Source organism: Exophiala spinifera, assembly GCF_000836115.1.
Source record: "Exophiala spinifera strain CBS 89968 unplaced genomic scaffold supercont1.2, whole genome shotgun sequence".
NCBI lineage: Eukaryota > Fungi > Ascomycota > Eurotiomycetes > Chaetothyriales > Herpotrichiellaceae > Exophiala > Exophiala spinifera.
Genome location: NW_015622514.1, coordinates 1909946 through 1924355, shown reverse-complemented (window position 1 = coordinate 1924355; position 14410 = coordinate 1909946). Strand labels below are relative to the sequence as shown.

Here is a 14410-nt window from a genome sequence, read left to right as displayed (position 1 = left end):
GGAATAACCGATATACCGCAATCCGAGGTATCAAAGCATCAAAAAGACTCTCCGCAATTGCGGTCCCAAAGAATCACACTTTTCAGCAGAACTTCATCAGCCTTGTGCCAGTGTTACACACCACTCCCAAGCTATCATTTCAAGCTCCAATGAGACAGAACACCAGTGTAGGTTGATGTCTCACCTCTTCCGCTTTCTGCTCTTGTCTTCCTCCTCGGCACCTCCTCTACGATCTTCCTTCTTGGCCTTCTTCTCCATTTCATCCCAGTCCTCTCCTTCCTCACTCAAATCGCTCTCCCCTTCTCCCTCGTCATCACTAGCCGATGCATCTTCGTCAAAATCGCTGTCCTCATCACTTTCTGATTCACTCGCTGCGAGCTCGGAATCGCTCATCTCGAAAGCACTCTCTTCTTCCGACTCTTCGTCGTCTTCCGAATCGGTGTCAGTATTCAAGAAACTCCAGCCACCGTCCTTGAAGAATTCATGTGGATCTGTGGTAACGGTCTTCATGATAGTGCCCCAATTCAAGTTCAAAGGACCTTCAGTGAAGGCAATATCCACACTGTCCAGCCACTCTCGTACTCGATCCAGCGACTCGACGGGAATTGTATTGATGTGTGTTGGTTGCCGGTGATAGTCTTTGTAGACGAACACAAGATCAAAGTTCTTGAGGCCAAACTATAGTCATTGTTAGCTTGTGCACACCTGCCAGGAACGACAATCAACATACCTGAATTCTTTCGAGATGAGCAATCTCGATTTCATCAAGAGTAATCACAGTAAATGGTGGTTCAGTTAGTTGGACAAGAGCATCTGTGGTAGGCGCCATGAGCACATTGCTGCGGAATGGGACACCATTGAAGCTCAGCTCTCTGAAAGGTATATCAACTGCGATGTTGTATTCTCGTGCAGCATCAGAAATCTTCTCGGCGAAGCTCTTGAACAATCTATCGAGTTCGGCCCGACGCCGTCTCTCTTCTTGTTCTTGCTCAAACTCTTCCTCGTCACCAAAACGGTGCTTGCGCTTGCGATTTCCAGTCTCGTCAAAGGCCATATCGGTGGCTTCTCTGTAAAACTGGACATCTTTGGTCTTGCGCTTACCAACCATGATAGGATTCTTGAGATGGACATGGATCAAGACGATCAACTCACCAACACAAGGTTGGAAGAACAAGTGCTTGACATTGGAGAAAACAACGTCAACATGATCGTTACGCAATGGTGACAGATATCGAAGACCGTTCTGGTGGATCTCCACTTCTCCAGGAACACGCTTGCCGTCTTGCGCAGGCCGCAGATAGACGTCGGTGAGCTTGATGGGACGACGGTTTCGGATTTCGATCAGCTTGTCTTGTTCGACGACATCTTCCATTTCTTTCTTCTCTTGTTCGCGACGCACAGCAGCCTTGCGGAGTTCGGTGATTTGGGTTGAAACCTCTGACAAGCGATCTTGGTCTTTGGACCTGACGGTAAGGGATCGGATGAAATGCGCCTGAGGATCTTCAAATGGCTGATCGTCTTTACGTCCCACACCCTGACCGGGGGACAGAAAGTTGAATCTCAGATGCGTATATTCTCCTTCATCAGACTTGCTGACGTTCTTGATGGTGTTGATATGGAACGGTACAGGCCTGCCCATGATGGGGAGAATGACAGTCGATGCTTTATGGTCAACCCATACGATCATGTCCTTGACCCGTGACGGGAGCTGACCGTCTCGCTTATACGACTCGAACTTCTTGAATTTCTTCTCGTTTTCGCCATTCATGTCGCCGGTAGCCTCGGCATATTTCTCGAGGCCTTCTCGCTGTTTCTTTTGAGCAAGCTCCTTCTGATGCTCTCGTCGGCGAGACTCTTCCTCTTCCTTGGCATTGTCTTGTCGACTTGCACCACGTAATCTGGATGACTTGATATTTGCTGCTGCAATAGCACCAGCTCCAGGCTTTTTGGTCTTCTCCTGCTTCGGCTTTACCTCTTCTTCATCGTCCTTAAAGTAGAATTCGATAGAGTCAAGTTCTGTGGAGGCTTCCTTGGTAAACACCACAGGCTCTCCTCGAGTGACACGGACGGTATCGGTCAAAACCAAAGTATAACTAACTCCCTTCTTATCTTGTGGTTTGTCGTTGGTGAGATCAGAGAGACTGGTGCTGACACTCACCGTCATACCGTCTTTAAGGACTCGAGAATTCTTGCCGTTCAGAACCAACTTCGGGTCACGCACTTCAATGCCGATAGCTGCTCCGACGTCTTTACCAAAATGCTTCTCGAGTTCTGGCTTTTTGGCTTTGACAACGCCCAAAGCCTTGTTGTACACATCTTTCATGACAACTCCGTCTTTAATTTCCTTCATCGCAGCTTCGTGCGCGGAGAGAAGAATCTTGTAATTTGCGGTTTGCGACTTGCTCGGATCGATCAGGTACGTTCTGGCCACAATCGAGCAGTAGGTCTTGTACCGAAAACCCAGACCGGCGACAATGCAGCCAGAATGTAGATTCTCGTCGTTCGGTTGGGCTGTCCATCGAAGATCATACTGTCCCCCACTCTGTACGATCGGACCGTATGCCCAGTCCAACTGTTGGTTGTCGAAATCACTTGGGATTTTTGAGATTCCCTTGAAGAATTTGGTGTCATCGATCTTTTTCGTCATCTTATCCACCAGAGCTCGATGGGTGATTCTCTTTTCTTGATCGAGGACCTCAGACATCTCATCAACCCAATACTTGGAAATCATGGCGCTCGCTGCCTGCGCGGCAGTTCGCATCGCCCTCAGTTCAGTTTCGTCCTTGACGGCGAAAGCTGTAGCTAGCGCACCAGAAATATCAACCTCTTCAACCTCTTTCGAGATGTCGCCGTACATTTTCAGCCATTCGTCGACGAAAGGCCCGTGAGCTTCAGACTTTTGAATAACACCGACTTTCTTGCCTGCGCTCTTGATGACATCGATGCATTTCTCAAAAGCCTTCGTGCGGGACTCGGGATCTTTGGTATTGACCGTGAGAATCTCGAGGGGGATCTTGCCATTCTTCAGGTTCTGCAGATGACGAGCTATCCAAAGTCAGTCACACCTGATAGGCAGCAGCGGGGTAGGATGGCGCTCACCCTTCTTTTCTGTGGTGACGAGGTACATGACCGCCGTGGTGAAGACCATCAGGGTCGCGGGGAACTCGTAGCCCAGAAGCCAGAACTGTGATCCGGGTCAGTCTATGCCTGCTTGATGAAGTAAATCTCGTCGCTGCCTACGTGCAAAGCATTGCTCTTTGTATACTGAGTGTCCTGATCGGCCTTTCCGGTCAGAACGAACATGCTGTCAGCGCCACCAAAAGATCCATCTCCGGATCGCTTGTCGGCCTTCCAAGAGTTGTAGAGGGCAGACAGGCGATAAGAGAAGGTGTCCGCATTGATGACAATGTCGCCCATCTTGGCTGCCTGCCTCGAGTGAGGCAAATCGCAGATGGGGAGAAATGTCCTACTTCAATCGCTGGCTGTCGCAACGAGCTGACGTTGCAAGTTTGGAGAAAGACACAATCGAGGTGGACGAGAAAATGAGAAAAGGAAGAAAGGAAGGGAGATTGAATTAGAGAGAATAAGAGATGACGAAGGCGAGGATGAGGGTTGAGGTGTAGGTGTATATGAAGTCAAGGTGTTGCACTGTGCCTGCAAAAGATGCACAGGCCGACGATTCTCGGCTTGAGGCGCGACTTTCCTCCCCAGGGCTTGGCGCGTCGCGGCGCGTCAATTGACTTGTCAATAAATTGAGGCACTTCCACTTCAACGTTTTCTCTACGCCGAACTTGTGTCCACGCTCAAGATGTTCTTGAAAATACTTGCAACAATTTGGATGATTGAATTGAACCCTCGGTCTGTTTTCGGTCGGTCAAAGTGACTCTGAACGACAGGTAATTTCTCGGACTACTCGGAGACTGCGGTTGCGTCTGTGTCACATCCGACGGTGTGAAGAAGCAGGTATCTAAACTATGTGAGGAAATCGTATTCTATACACTTCAAGAATCAGGAATCGACGGGCATATGCCACTGGTCGGCTACACGGAATCCCTCAGGAAATGGATCTGTCGGGTCCAGTACGATTTGCTTGAAACTCGTGATCCAACCACGACCCTTGACGGTAGGGGGGATGGCGTTATACTCTCCGACCTTGGTTGTGCCTCTGATATGGTTGATGAACTCAGTCCCGATGATGCTCTTGTGCCGAAAGGTCTCGCCCACCTCAAGTTGACCTCTGGCGTGCAAAACCGCCATCCTCGCGCAAGTGCCGGTACCGCATGGACATCTGTCGAATCTCCCCGGGGACACCACAACGGTATTCACTGCCGTCTTGATGCCATCTGGGGCGTCCTCGAATGGGCCACTCCATACAAAGTTCGTCACTCCTCGAATCCCAGGGTTCTCCGGATGGACGGGGACAAACTGTTGTTGCACCGCTCTCTTTATCCTCTCACCGATTTCGATAAGCTTGGAGGCATCACGGTTCCCAATGGTCAAGCCACACGATGCTGGATCGACCAATGCGTACATCATACCACTCCAGGCAACGTCGACGAGGATCGTACCTAATCCGGGCACCTCGACGGGCTTGTCCAGAGCAAAGACAAAAGCCGGCACGTTGTCGAATGCAACAGACTTGCACTTCCCCGCTTCACACTCAGCCGTGATGCCTACTAACCCTGCAGCGGTGTCCAGGTTGAACTTGGTGATGGGCTCTTGCATGGGGATCATTCCCGTTTCCAACAGGACCGTTACTGTGCAGATAGTATTTGATCCGGACATTGGGGCATATTCATCGGATTCCATGATGAGGAACCCAGCGTCCGCACGCGGGTCGCATGGCGGCAGGACCAGGTTGCAACACATTGACGATCGACCTCGAGGTTCTTGGAGAAGCATGTTTCGAAGGCTGTCCTTCTTGGTCCAGAAGTACATCATCTTCTCGTACATCTGCATTTTGTCAGATTGTTTATCTCACTATGCGTTACCCGTGATAACATTGCCGAGAGAGGGCTTTCTGCACGGGAACAAGACCGACTTACTGTTTTACAGCCAGGCGCGTCGAGCACACCGCCTACGATCACGTCCCCGACCTCCCCTTCTGCATGGCAGCCGACTACTGAGATTGTGCGCAACGACCTCATTATTCTTATTGCTATTGTCTGCATGCATCCAACATTGAACACTTTCTATCTCTTATTATGATTAAGTCACAAGTCGTGTCGATGGACTTGCCCGGACCATGCCGTTTCCAGCGCGGAGATCTCCAGAGAGTACTATTTAACTTTGCGTCACTTACATTCATGATTCGACAAGGGGGCAGTGTACTCGAAAGGGCGCAACTCTTTTGCTGTAGCCAATTGGTAATGAACCGAAGGGAGACTCATTAGGGTCATACAGAACCGGCTTTAGCTCCAAGCCTGGTATCCAATCGATGCTGAGTCATCCTAAAGAATTTGGGAACAACGTCCTTGTGTTGCTGGATGAGAGGCGTCAGGCTTATATGCCAGTAGCCTGATTGTAGAGAGGACTGCTAAAGCGCAGAGGAGGGTATCTATGTAATATTCTATGCCGGGTGCCTATGCTGTAGGTATTCAGGCACGCGCGGTTGCAGTACAGCTTCGCTAGCGTCTTCCTCGTGACGGCCATAGGAATGTCTCATGCCAACAATATGTCGTAGCCATCCTCAGTGATTCTGACTTCGTCTCCCGAAAGACCGTACTTTCTGCGAACCAGTTCAAAGATAATGAGACCCGCACTGGTAGAAGGGACCTGTCTGATGGTGAACCACCAGAAGCCTCTGAACAACCACGTCCGCATGCCCGCGACCTGGTTAGCCTGCGCGCGGGCCTGGCCCAGGGTCTCCTGGTACGCATGGTAATAGGCGCGCAGCATCCTCCCTCTGCTCTGTCGCGTGCTGCTGGAGTGCTCGAGCTGGGCGGCCTTCTTGTCCAGGTCCTCGAGCCGTTCAAAATGCAGCGTCTGGAACGTCGACAAAGGGTACAGAATGACCTGCTGGGCCACCGAGGCCGTGATACCAGCGAGCATGAGAAACCCGGGCTCAAGCGCATAATGTGGCCGGATCACCGCCGTGGGCTGGCTCTCGGTCGCGACCGTGCCTCTTATGTGCGCGAGCTTGTCCACGGCCACGTGGCCCAGCGAGCCGTAGTACCAGCGCACAAATCTCACGTAGCCCTGGGCCTTGACGTATTCGAAGGTCGAGAAGAAAATGGCCGAGCCGAAGCTGTCTTTCAAGAACGACAGCCCCCATCCTGCAAAGATGCCCCTCGCTCCTATCTCGTGGAGTTTGCCCTTGCCATACTGCCACATTGTCTTGTTCTGATATGCCTCTCCGCGCTGGTCGAAGCGGACCTGCAGGGCATCCAGCGGCGCCGCAATCACGCTCTGTATCGTCCCCGCCGCGAACCCGGCGGCAAAGGTATGTGTAGGCGGAGGAGGTGGGTAGACGGTCTTCGACGCATGGGAGGAGGGTTCATATAGCCGTCCCAGGACCTGTAGATAAGAAGTGTACAGCGCTGCGCCGACGACGATGTTGGCCGCGAGAGGAGGGAAGAGTTGCTCGGGGATGAAACGCCAGCCGTAGTTGTGGATGGCGTGAGCCAGCAGGCCTGGCGTCGTGTTTCGCCAGGAGAACCGGTCGTTCTGTGTCGGTGGGAGTATGGATTTGGCGTACGCCTACCGAAGAGAGGGTAGCGTGTGTCAGTAGCAGTGCTTCGTCTTCTGTCTGCGCCCTTCTCACTCTCCTCTGGTCTTGCTGATAACAGCAGTGCATGGGTACACGTACCAAGTAATCCACTCTCGTTCTGAAAAAAGCCTTGACTGGGGCTCGAAAGTAAAACGCTACGGCCTGCGCGGCGAATGCGCGAGCTCCGGCTGCAGAGGCACCGGTCGCTGCATTGCTCGTTCCGTCTTTGTAGATTGGCGGAGAGTCGATGGGTATTACGGGTAAGACACCGTCAAAGTCGGAAGGATCATCTTCGAGTGACATTCTCTTGATAGCAGAGCCATGCTTAGCGACACATCTGTGGCGTGGTCGAGCGTCGGGGCGGTGAGTATGTAGGCCTGTTGAGCCAGGTTTGGATGGATGAAGCCGATCTACACAGCCTCGTTCCTTCTTCTTTTGTTCCCCGCAAGGCTACGCTTCCAGGCTTGGCGAATCTTCGATACTTCCGGCACTACAGCTTGAGTGTAGGTGTATGAAAGTAGGGCGTGGCGTACTATCTTAAGTGAATGTACAGTGATACATGGCTTTGATAATATTCATAACGAAAGCTCTAGCTAGGCGTAAAGCGCCATTCAAGGGAGCACAGGGTCTAATAAAAGGCAAAGTCCAGTCTCTGCTCACGGTAGTTGGTATCTCAAGCTCTCAGGTCGCTAAAAATCATGGGAAAACATGGTCATACTCAGGCAACGTTTCTTCCGTACATTCACATTAAAACATGGTGTCGATAAAGCAACACAGCGGCAGAAGGGAATAGTGCTTCATAGATCGATCTTTGTCTTCCAGTCGATCTTCTCCTTCCCAGCCCATTCCGTGAGGAACGCCAGCCCAAATCTCGCAGCCTCCAATGGTGTCGTATTCGCGTCCATCGGCAGATAGAAGTCTTTCGGTAGTTTCGATGGCGATGGCTTTTCCTGCAGTCTTAATGTCGCATCCTTCGCCCTCATCGACCAGGTAGTCGGATACTCTCGTCTCAGGAGTTCAGGGGAAAGGTGTCTGAAACCGTCCAGCCAAGCAGTCTGCAGCTCACGGATATTGTGAATCATATCGTCCCGGAACTGGGTGTATCGCTTCTTGTACTTCTCCACGTCTTCATTGGTCTTCGTGTTGCCATCGCTGCTCGGCGTTGGGGCTGAACTGCAGTATTCGTCTGGCAATGGGTCTCGAGCCAGTTTGTCTAGGTCGTGTTTCTGTATCTGCTGCCGACATACTGCACCAAGTTGCATAACCAACCCGTGAAGGTGTGGATATTTCCTTGACTGCCTGTATACAAAAATGTGATAGGGCAAAATGGATCGCCAATCCGGGTCCGCACCTGGTCTGCTTCTTCCTCGCGCATAAGTGTTGATGATGAAACAAAGCAGTGCCTCGACCACAAGGACCACTGCTTTGGTGACCTGTATTGATTTGGGATTGGCTTCAGAAGATGAAAGCATAGAAGTGCCCTCATGCTTCAGACTTCGGCCCATCGCGAAGTATTTATTGTTCACAATGGACCATTGCTGCCGTTCCTCTTCTCTGGTGCTCGAGGCGTTTGGCTGTGGTGATGGTTTGAGGCTCGAGACAGGTGTGGACACGCGACCCTTGTCTCCGGACGGAGTTGGCACATCCACACCGTCTGTGGATTCCACTCGCCTCATTGCAGACGACTTCAAATCCTTCTTGGGCGTAGAGAAAGTGGTTCTGGTTTGAGACGGAAGAGGTGACTTGCCAGCAGTGGGCACGGGCGTAGATGGTCGCTTCACATCTTCGGCGTTCAAGTTTGCAGACTTCAACTTTTTGATCGCCGGACCCGGGCTTTCTTCAGCTTTGCGCTTCTTCTCAACTTTGACATCATCCCCCACGGAGATGGTAGATTTCGTGTCTGGAGTCTGTCCTCCGTCTTTCTCTTCTTGTTTGATCCCTTCACGCTTGGGCTTGATTTCGGGGGTTCCCACGCGTTCTTGCTTGACCGATTCCTTTTTCGGGCGTGACTGGAATTTAAGAAGCGCTTCGACTCTCTTTCGGTTCTTCTTGCCGTATTTGAGAATGATTGTATGTCGCTGTCTAGGTCCAGGACTTGCCCGAGCTCCGTTCAGCACAGGTGTTCCAGGCCTGATGCCGTTTTTGGACAAGACCTTCGAGCCGAGAAGATTTTTACTGGCACTTGGGGTGCCTGGGGCCGAGCTCCGGGCCGAGTGAGCACTGTCTGACCGAACTCGGCCGCCCGTAGGTGCTAGTTTATTCTTGTCGGGAAGAGGATCGTTATCAAGGTCGACTCCGGCAAGAATCGAGCGAACAGAATCCGTCCGCTGATGTGAACCGTTGGCTGGACTGCCGAGAAACGGTGGAGAGTTTGATAGTGCTTTCGCAAGAGTGGGTGGTAAAATGGGCGACAAGAGTTGGGGGAGCCCTGTCTCGTGCTCCGGCGGGGGCAGGGTTGGTGACAACAGGGTCGGCATGGCCATGGTGGAAGGCGTAGCTTCACCCTTCGGTGGATGTGTAGCAGGTTTGGACGCTTCAAACGGTGGTGATAGCTTCCGTTTCTTCACTGGACTTGGACTGTTCTCTGGTTGGCCTCTGGCAGGGCTTTGAGATGAGCCAGGAATGCTCAGTGGTGCCACTTTTGACCTCAAATCTAGTTGCTCTATGTCTGTCTTCTGTGGAATAACAACTCTTTCCGCGTTGATCTGAGCCGGTTTCACCTCGTTTTGCCCCTCGGCGTCCGATGCTCCTGGCGGCTCTGTTTCCTTCAGGGACTGCAACGGCTGTGAGCGTGGTTGCAGCGTAAGCGGGCTCTTGCCCTTGGTCTTGTAATCCTTCAAGCTGATCTTCTTGCGATGTCCAGGCTCGGCAGGTGTATTACGACCGCTTGCAGGTACAGTTCGCGGAGAGACTTCGTCTTCGATAGGGTGTCCTTGCTCATCTGCCCACCCGCCTTCTACCTTTAAGAGTGACTCGTGTTCGCCCTGATGCGCGAAAAAACTCAAGTACTGCAGTTGTTCTTCGTGGCGCTCGAAAGGTGTGCCTTCATACCAGGTGTTTACGAAGCGTGAACTGTGTCGGTATGGCACGCTTGAGGGAACCGAGAGGAGGTATGGTTGTCTCGGAACAACCGATTCTTGGAGGCGGTAAAATCGCTGATCTAGTTGCGCAATCTTCTCGGGGTTGTACTGCTGGGATTTCTGTCTATGGTTTATGTGCTGAGGCTCCTTCATTCCCTGGTGCATTTTGTCGCAAACTCTCATGGCCTTTCCATCACTGTAATTGACTCGGACCTGCCAGAGTGACCAGCTTCTAGAGACAAAGCCGGACACATTGACGCTGCAGTCAATGAAAGAGCATAAATCTGTATCTTGCTAGACTCCTGCGATCCGAATAGAGCGTAAGGGCGTGGGAGGATGAGTCGCAGTGGAGAATTGCGGGCGCTTCCGGGGGATTCGAGGAGAAGGAGTCGCTGGAGCGAGGTTGCTCCGGGCCGTTAGTGGTCTTTCTCGACGTTCAGGTACGCGGAGTCGCTGGGTGTCTGGGGATGGTACGTTGAGCACACAATCTCGACAAAGAACAATGAGGTGCTCGACGCCGTCACGGGACAAAGATCGGCGCGGAGAGGCTAAACACGTAAGTTATTGGGCTAGTGAGGCTGGAAATAAAGTGAGGCTAGTGAGGCCAGACAGAAGGGCGTGATGCATCGCCGATTGGGCGAGCGGTGGCTGTTGACCGTTAAGCAACCGCCGATACAGGCTTAATGAGATGGTCTGTTTGATGCCAAATCTCAGAGGGCAGAGTTGTTCGAGTACGTGACTTTATGAGATTAAGCTGCTCATGTTCATCAAATCAGGTGGCAGTGAGACAAGGGCGATGGAGAGTGGGATGAGAAGGGAACAGTGGGCCGGGGTCAGTAAGTAACGGCACATACTCCAGATCCGGAGCATTGCCAGCCTTGGGCACTCACTCTCCATTCACTCATAGTGAGCCTCGTCTTAAAGCTGGTCTTGAAGTAAGTTAGTCGTACTCGTACAGAGACCGATGTTCCTGATCCAGGTTGTCTGTCACCGATCTGGACCGGGATTACCGATCCCTCTGTAATCCATTTAGATGCTAGGTTAAGACCCTGGTACATATACATTAACAAGACCCAGTATCCATGATCGAAGGCCAGCCTGACGCCCATACTGGACCGTCAAATACACCACCAATACGGGACCTTCGCGTATACCAATCGGGACTGCTCCCTTTCTTTTCATATGTGACCCCGAAAACGCCTGTCTTGCTGCCACTCAAGTCTATCTGACAGATACGCCGCTGTCAGGATGTAGAACAAATGCATCCAAGCTTAATCTTCATCTTGTCCAACTTTATTGTACTGACCCCGGGAACTGCTGTCTTGTCGCGATCTCGACACCATCCTTCCAATCCAGTTGCCGAAGCCTTGGGTACTGTCACTTCGACCTCGCGGTCTGCCATTGGCATCTAGCTGGACGTCGGGTGGATCAATATCAAGGCCTGGGATGGCGTCACCGGCCGAAAACATTCCTGGTTGGTTGGTTCCTTGTCTGATATCGATCGAGGAGGGCGACCCAACGCCCATCAAAGAACCTTGTTCCGCTTGTGTTGCTGGGGTGGGCATCGCAGTTGTGGCGTCCCCAAAGAGGGCATTCATATCTTCGAGGCGAACGTTTGCAGTCTCGGGATAGACGAAATATACTACATACCATAAGCCTCATCGTCCATTCCGAGGGCAGGGTGTGGACTTACCAAGAACAAAACTCACAGCGCAAAAGAAGGCATGTACGAGATACAAACGCCATTTTATAGCACCTTGTAGTACAGGCGTGAGTTCTCCCACCAAGAAATTGAATGCCCAATTGCTAGCAGTGCTCAAACTAGCACCCTTGGCTCGAATGCTCAATGGCAGAATTTCTGGCGGATACAGCCATGGAATAGGCCCCCAGCTTGCACCGAAAGAGGCGTTATAGATCATGACGAAGATGACCACAAGTGCAGGGGTGTACTTGATGTCAATGAAGATAAAGTACGAGATCAGTGAGAGCGAGATGATCATAGCCACTGCTCCGGAAAGGAGAATAGGTCGTCGTCCCCACCTATCCACCAAATACCAAGGTGGAACAGTCGAAGCCAGGTATGAGATAGCATTGATACCTGTCATGAGGATTGCGTCGCGTCCAACCCACCCAGCTGATTCGAAGACAAGTGGCGCATAGTATGAAATGACATTGATGCCGTTGAGTTGGGCAAATGCCTGAGCGGACATGGCGATGAAGACACGCTTGCTGTATCGCTTGAACATATCGGAGTATGACCGTTCTCCCTCTTGGCGTTGCAACAAAACGTTCATCTTGATCTCTCGGTATTCCTGTCGCGCCTTGGGATTGTGGATGTCTCCCTTGCCGTACAGGTTAGCAATCACTATGATCCCTTCTTCATCATGATCATTGTCCAGAAGCCATCTGTCGCCGCCACGTCAGTCTTTCCCAGCTCCAATTTTGTTTGCTCGATCGCTTACCTTGGAGACTCGCAGATGATGAGACTGCCGAAACCTAGCAGAGCTCCCATAAGACACTGCATAAGGAGAGGTGTTCGCCAAGAGTAGTCGCTCTCAATGTAACTGCAGAAATAGTCCACCCAAACACTGGCTGCGTAGCCAAATATATTCCCTGTAAACTCTATACAGGCCAACTTACCACGATTGTGTGGAGGACTGATCTCAGACTGGTAGACAGGCACAATCGTGGAGAGCGCTCCGACACCCAGACCGGCGATAAATCTCCCAGTCATCATCATGGGCATACCATTTGCAAAGGTCTGCAGCATGCCTCCGACGAAGAAAACCATGGAGCCGTAAAGGATAGTGCGGCGGCGTCCAATAATGTCACCAATTCTACCAACACATAACGATGCAATAAGGGCTCCGACTTCAAGGATTGCGACCATAGTCCCAACCTCAGCAGGACCTGGCTGGTTGAAGTAGTCTCGAAAAAAAGGGCCCCTTTCCGCGCATCAGCAATGAGAAGAGTATTTTGGGTAGGCAACTTACGTGATAATACCAGACATAACGCCTTGATCATATCCGAAAAGGAAAACCCCCAGAGATACGAACACACTCGTAAAATATCTGCGTCACTCAGGTCAGCCATCACCAACATGCATGCATACCCGCCGGGAGTTGACCGTACAGGAGAGGTTTGCCAACGAGGCCCTTGACCCGGGCAGATTGAGGGTCGTTTGGCGCCATGACGAGAGCTAGCAATCTTTCTGCCTTGGGTATCTGCCTCGGTGGAGGCTCCGGAATGAAGATAGCTTCTTTATTTATTCGTCGACGACTTGAGCCCCCCTGGAGATGATGTTCCTTTTTGAACCCGACTCTCTTCTTCCGTCCTCCACCGTGACCGGAGCGCCGGAGCCTCTCACCTTCCCTGGTAAGAGCTTCAAGCTCGATCCGATAGGGATCCTCGTCGTTGGCAAGCTGTTCTGCGAGATCTCCAGTGTCACTCCAGACAGAGAAATCGTCAGATTCTGTGGCAGAGGACAAGGACGGTCGCCGAGAGCTTTCGTGTTTCTCGTTTTCTCCTTCAGCTGGCAATCCGACTGTCGTGCTATCGAGCTCAGGTCGAGAACGTGCCGAGTGCGATCGGTGGTGGAGGAGTGAGTCGGGGTAGCCGGGAGGAGGAATGTTGGCGGCGTGGAACAGGGCAGTCGATAGTCGACTAACCCTACTGCTGAAGGATGTTCAATTAGAGGAGAGTTTTCAAGACCCTCGTGCGCAAGCCGAGAGACCTGAGGTGTAGATTATGTGGGCCGGCTACGCAAGAACAGGTCGCCAACAGGAGCGGCTTGCGTGAATCGTGAGAATCGGGGATCAACGATAGAATGTTGGGTCAATGGCGAGTGCATGAGGAAAGCCAGTGGAGCGAGTAAGTCGCGTCGAAAAGCGGAGTACCGACAGAGAGATCGGGAATACTGGTCACATCAATAAGAGATTGCGAAAGAAGATGTTGAGTGTTTTGTGTCAATAGGAAGAAGGACTTTGTGTAGACAACACAGGGGAGTGTGAAATGTGGCAGTCTTGGACAGCTGGCTATCTCATCAGCGATACGGACCGGCGAGGGAGCCAGGTGCTTGATGACGGCAGCCATGACCGAGCGATTCCACCAGCTTGGGGATGGGATCCTTTTGCCCTTGTCCCCGTAAGTGGTACAGGGCCCAAGTACAAGCAAGGCATAGGCGAGACGGGCCGTTTGGGGTAGACTAAGCGGCCGCTGTCTGGGAAAGGTGTACCCTCAAGAGCCCGACTCCTGGGCTGCATTTAGGGACTCGTACAGCCTCTGGGGCCCCTAAGATCATTCGGCCTTGGATCTAGCTCCGGCCTCTAGTTAAGGTACCTACCTAGGCACGGAAACATTAGGGAGACTGGTGACCTTCTCCATTACATCGCCTAATAAATCTCCAACGCCAGAGAATAATGCCAAGCCCCTCCGCCGGCGACGATTTTTCCGCCTTGCCAGAAGATTTTTTGATACGCTGAAGTTTTGATAGGTGACTCAGATGACCCGAAAACAACACCTTTGATCTTGGTATCGACTCAGAACTAAGGTCAGCCATCATCCTACCGAGAATGTCCTCCTGATTCTGCGCACAGTTGCCTAGTATCAGCCGATCATCCAT

General features: G+C 51.9%; 5 protein-coding genes across 5 annotated transcripts; all 5 read right to left on the bottom strand.

Annotated features, from left to right (window-relative positions):
• Positions 1–180: 180 nt before the first annotated feature.
• Positions 181–3417, bottom strand: PV08_03001 (uncharacterized protein; the record flags this gene model as incomplete). Its single annotated transcript, XM_016377358.1, has 4 exons — positions 181–678; positions 731–3045; positions 3100–3184; positions 3241–3417. The coding sequence occupies 4 exons, from the start codon at positions 3415–3417 to the stop codon at positions 181–183; spliced, it is 3075 nt and encodes a 1024-aa protein (XP_016238928.1).
• Positions 3418–4008: 591 nt separating this feature from the next.
• PV08_03000 (uncharacterized protein) lies at positions 4009–5390 on the bottom strand (the record flags this gene model as incomplete). The annotated part of the gene is made up of 3 exons (XM_016377357.1): positions 4009–4953; positions 5046–5122; positions 5303–5390. The coding sequence occupies 3 exons, from the start codon at positions 5388–5390 to the stop codon at positions 4009–4011; spliced, it is 1110 nt and encodes a 369-aa protein (XP_016238927.1).
• A 271-nt stretch (positions 5391–5661) lies between these two features.
• Positions 5662–7012, bottom strand: PV08_02999 (uncharacterized protein; the record flags this gene model as incomplete). The annotated part of the gene is made up of 2 exons (XM_016377356.1): positions 5662–6699; positions 6809–7012. 2 exons carry the CDS (start codon positions 7010–7012, stop codon positions 5662–5664), a joined length of 1242 nt encoding a protein of 413 aa, XP_016238926.1.
• A 494-nt stretch (positions 7013–7506) lies between these two features.
• Positions 7507–9954, bottom strand: PV08_02998 (uncharacterized protein; the record flags this gene model as incomplete). The annotated part of the gene is made up of 1 exon (XM_016377355.1): positions 7507–9954. One exon carries the CDS (start codon positions 9952–9954, stop codon positions 7507–7509), a length of 2448 nt encoding a protein of 815 aa, XP_016238925.1.
• Positions 9955–11060: 1106 nt separating this feature from the next.
• Positions 11061–13639, bottom strand: PV08_02997 (uncharacterized protein; the record flags this gene model as incomplete). Its single annotated transcript, XM_016377354.1, has 6 exons — positions 11061–11431; positions 11483–12195; positions 12252–12734; positions 12783–12860; positions 12922–13464; positions 13560–13639. The coding sequence occupies 6 exons, from the start codon at positions 13637–13639 to the stop codon at positions 11061–11063; spliced, it is 2268 nt and encodes a 755-aa protein (XP_016238924.1).
• Between the last annotated feature and the right edge of the window lie 771 nt (positions 13640–14410).